Source organism: Lactuca serriola, chromosome 4, assembly GCF_051521515.1.
Source record: "Lactuca serriola cultivar US96UC23 chromosome 4, Lser_US96UC23_V15, whole genome shotgun sequence".
Lineage (NCBI taxonomy): Eukaryota > Viridiplantae > Streptophyta > Magnoliopsida > Asterales > Asteraceae > Lactuca > Lactuca serriola.
In genome coordinates this window covers 160,707,100-160,711,684 of record NC_136411.1, presented here as the reverse complement: position 1 = coordinate 160,711,684, position 4,585 = coordinate 160,707,100, and the positions used below count along the sequence as shown (strand labels likewise).

At 31.8% G+C, this 4,585-nt stretch overlaps 1 protein-coding gene across 11 annotated transcripts; it reads right to left on the bottom strand.

Annotated features, from left to right (window-relative positions):
• Positions 1-678: 678 nt before the first annotated feature.
• On the bottom strand, positions 679-4,069 carry LOC145102856 (glucose-6-phosphate isomerase, cytosolic 1-like). Of its 11 annotated transcripts, none has more exons than XR_013706288.1 (11): positions 3,277-4,051; positions 2,919-3,063; positions 2,743-2,830; positions 2,584-2,636; positions 2,420-2,492; positions 2,201-2,305; positions 2,028-2,117; positions 1,892-1,932; positions 1,204-1,406; positions 1,073-1,132; positions 679-952 (listed from the first exon to the last, which is right to left on the bottom strand). XR_013706288.1 is itself a non-coding variant. In XM_079040343.1 (11 exons), exons 1-4 carry the CDS (start codon positions 3,313-3,315, stop codon positions 2,421-2,423), a joined length of 252 nt encoding a protein of 83 aa, XP_078896469.1. In that variant the 5' UTR covers positions 3,316-4,069; the 3' UTR covers positions 679-952; positions 1,073-1,132; positions 1,204-1,281; positions 1,363-1,406; positions 1,892-1,932; positions 2,028-2,117; positions 2,201-2,305; position 2,420. The 11 variants fall into 11 exon arrangements, 7 of the variants coding, with proteins under 7 accessions (XP_078896469.1, XP_078896473.1, XP_078896468.1 ...); XR_013706287.1 differs by having other exon boundaries at positions 2,743-2,838; positions 3,277-4,047; XM_079040343.1 differs by lacking the exon at positions 2,919-3,063 and having other exon boundaries at positions 1,204-1,281; positions 1,363-1,406; positions 3,277-4,069.
• Between the last annotated feature and the right edge of the window lie 516 nt (positions 4,070-4,585).

Genomic DNA, 4,585 nt, shown 5'->3' with positions numbered 1-4,585 from the left:
AACAAGATTGAAGATGAAAATATGACAAAGAATCGAATCACGCCTTCTTTAATACCATGTTAACTTTTTCTGTATTCATTGATTGAGAAAATGAAATTGATTGAAAAAATGAAATATAGTCTCTACATATACACTACTAGAAACATGGGTTTTAGCGACGAATGAATCCGTCGCTATTCCGTCACTAGAGGTCTTTTGCGACAGATCTGTGACAGACTAACTCCATAGCCAAATAGAACGTGGCTAATGGCTTAGCAAGAGATTTAGCGACGGACTTGATTTTCCTTGCGACGACTTTTAGCGATGGAATATCCATCGCACATTGCTCCCTTAATATCGTTATTTTAGGACATCAACGACAAAACTAGATAAATATTTCGCCGCTAATCCCTTACAAACCTCTATATCTGCCTTTTTATATTCTGTCGCTAATCCCTAGCAAACCTCTATACCTGTCTTTTTATATTCCGTCGCTGATCCCTAGCAAAATTTAGATGTGATTTTTTTTTTGTTGTCGACGCTGATCCCTCGCAAATATATAATATTAATTTGTTTATTACAAATCTAAAACAAAAAAAAAATACTAAAAACATCAAATAATTATACAATCCCAAACTAAACAATAATAAAATACCGAAAACATCAAATAATTATACAATCCAAAACCAAACACTAACATTAAAATACCAAAATCAACTATCAAATTTTAACATAACATCCAAAAACATCAAATATCAATGTTTTACCAAAATGATCAAAATCATCAAATATCAGAAGTTTAATATTGATTGATATTTTATTTCCAAGTATAATGTACCATAATCTCAATTTCGCCTCAAAATTTTCATTTCCACATACATCATGCATCCGAAAGAAGGATCATAATGGAATTGGATTCCGATTCCCGTTAAATCCCATGGAATTAGGCTAACAATGTTCTACTTACTTTTTCCTGCAATGGAAGGAGACATGGTGTTTGTTGGAAGCTAAACTAAATGTAGGACTAGATTGGAATTGGATTCCGATTCCGACCAAAAAATATATGAAAAAACATGTTGGTGAAAGAAAATACCGTGTTTGTATATTGGTCTTCAGAAATTTCTCTTTTGGGGTTTGATCTACCACACCAAAACTAATAGCACAATAATAATTTATAAAAATGGATGCATAATTTTAAATTAGGAAGAAAATTACAGAACTAACCTTCATGGTCTCTAGTGCCATTGGCCCTTTTTTTGATTGCATGCAACCAACCTTATCAATAACTCTGGAAATCAAATGCTGACAAACATGAAAGTAAAAGTAGTAAAAAGAACAATTTACATAGTATCTTTTGTGTAAAATCGTTTTTAGGATTCTCACAGCTTGCCCATCTTTCTTTCCATAGTTGCAGATTTCCTATCATTCTGCCAAAAAAAAATTATCAACAAGATAAAACTGATAAAAGATAAAATATATATTGAATGAGAATTGACACGACAGACCGAAGAGCCCCTGGACATGAATAACAAGGGTATAATTGTCTTTTGCAAAGTATTAGTTAGAATGACTTCAAGGACATTCAACAGGAAAGACTGAGGGCTGCTTATTAACAATAAAACTAATCTTTCATGTGATATGGAAGACGGACACAAATTGAGAGGCTTTGGTTTAAAAGAATGTAATATAAAGCTAAAGTCTTTTATTGGACTATTTTACCCCTCCTAGTCCTACCAATAGCATGTGCATGGTACATGACTAAGGTTCTGTTTCTTTTAATTCACTATTAAAGATGAAATTTTAAACTTACCATTTCATGAATGGATTTCAAAGAAAAACTTACAAAAAAAATTAGAATGATGAATAATACTTAATAATTTATGAGTTGTAATAGGTAGAAAGAAAAAATAACCTTGAGATTTGTGCTAACAACAACCATATGCTTTGAAATAACTAAACCCAAAAAAACAAAAACAAGAATTTAGATCAACAATGTTTTAACATCTAGAGTTTGAGTAAATTATAGAGTGACATGGAATGGAACATACAACTTTGAAACTCAAAGTTTTTCTTTCTGTTATCAACTTCATCTTGAAGTAGTTTTTTTTAGCTTTTAGCAGCCATTCCTAAAGCTTTTCCTGAAAATTAGCAAGAAAAGATTGTCTACTCTTCCATATTTTCAAAATGTATATATGCTTAAATAAATGCAGTTGATTTTTACCTTAACATATATTGTAACCAAGTGACTTGACAGAGGAACTTCCTAAGTTTGCAATGAATCAGGGTTGTCTGGTATAGAGGTCTGATCAATAAAAGAGAAAAGCTTCTGCACCATGAAGTTGGAAACCAAAAAAAAAACATATGTCAGCACTTTCAAAGCAAAGAAATCCAAAATTCTCACCATATAAAGTGAATAATGTGTAAAATGAGAATGGCTCACATTAGCAGATTAAATTTATCATGATTGTATCAAGATGAACCAATATTAATTCTCTTAGAACAACATCAACAACCTACAAAACGGAAGAATTAAAAAAAAAGCTTAAAAAAGAGAAAGTAAGATTGCAAAACTGATAAAGGATGTAAAGATTTATATACACTTACAGCAGAGTGACTTTCGTTTTCCATAGCATCCATACAAGGTTTGAAATACTCTCCTAAATAAAAATGAGAAAAGAGGAGTGGAGTTTATTTAGTTGATTTTGAGTTGACTATTAAGTAAGAATAGTAAAAAAAAGGTGATTACAGATTATAATTAATTACCAACATTCTTTCCATCACTGTTTAAAGTTGTGTCCTTTGAAGCACGAAGAGCTACATGAAGCACATACCTGTTCTCTGTGCTATTTATCTATTTATCTGAAGTATCACATTTGTATCAAAAGGGTAAAATAATCAATCCCCAAGTTACTTCTAAATAATTTTATAGGTTTACTTACATGCTAAAATCTTTTATTGGACTATTTTACCCCTCTTAGTCCTACCAAAAGCTTAGAGTTGGTAATGATTTTCAATTTGTCATCCTGTGTACCCTATTTTTTTGAAGATGTCTTATTAATCTTCGCTTATAGTAAGTTGATTTACCTGCAATCGAATGCAAAGAACCAGGGTAAATCAACGGAAATTTGCAGAAGTCCATGCTGGATTCAACAATCCATAAATCTAAAACTAAACTCAACACAATGACTAAACTTAATTCAAAACTAGAGTTTTTATAGAATTTACGAGTGATTTGAGAAATTAGTTAAGATTAGGATGAAGGTTCGATTTAGGATTAGTAATAGAGAAAACAAAAACCTGGAGAAGCGCGTATGGAACTGGTTGTTTGAAATTCATAGTAACCTAACATCGGGGATTGGTGCTTGTATCGTTTTTGGAACCTTCAAACATTTTGGAGCGGCGGATTTCAGTTGTTTGCTGCTACCCACCGTTCTTGCTTTCGTTGTGCGTTTTCGATTTCTTGCTTTTGTTGTGCGTTTTTGTTTTAGTAAATTTTGTAACTACTAAAAGTTTTCAAAGTGTTTCAGACCATCAACAGAACCGCCGCTGCTACCCTATCAGGTGATCGACACCGCTGGTGATCGACGCCGCTGTTACTGCTGAGTAGTTGTACGATCTAAATCAACAGTATATGATGAACCAATAGATCGAAAGGCGTTAGATAGGAATTAAGTGGCGAGTCAACAAGGAAGGGAGACAGACCAAGAGGAAAGCCAACAAGGATGTGATTTCTGATTAGGTTTTCCTTTCAGAGGCTTCAAAGAGGAGCGATGCAGATTGACTATGGTGAAGGCGATTTCCGGGGCGGAGGAGAGACTTGACGGTTATTTAGGGCTTTGAGAGGAAATTGTTCGCTTTGTGAAGAATTTAGAGGGAATGAGAATAAAACGAGGGAACAAGAAAAGAAAGAAAAGTGAGGAAACATACCACACGGGGTCTTCAATTTATATAAATTTCAGTCTACTTTTTTCATTTGATACACATTTTGTATTGATTTCAAATCATTCTTCAAGAACTAGTTATATGAAGAAGCTTCTATGTCAAATCTTATGCACATAAGGTGTTTGATGATATTCTTTGTTTCTTTAAATGATGAAAATGTTGATACGAATAGAGCCTAGGGAACTAGATCAAACAGAGAGCTTTGAGATAAAAAAAGAAAATTATCAATGCCTGGTTATACAGATTAAGGCCAATAGGCCATACTTATACAATACTGATGTGGCTGAATAACTATTATAATGACTAGGTGTGAGACCCATGTATTACATGAGTTTATTTAAAAAAAATTAAATATAAAATTTTAACAATTTGAAAACTTTAAATTTATAAGAAAAATAAGAAATTTTTTGAATTATTAAAATTAATGAGACTTTAATGCATTAGATACATTACCTATATAAACCATTTTCTAATAAATACCTTACATATATATTACCTTATATATTAAATGTGGATTTTAATTTAATAAAATCAAAAATACAATAAAATGACAAGTGGAAAATAGAAAATTTTAAAATTTTTAGAAAATGTCATGTGTCCAAATGAATGAGAAGAGGACATGTGGCAAAGTCATTTTCATTTATTAGGGTAGATTTTGTAAAGG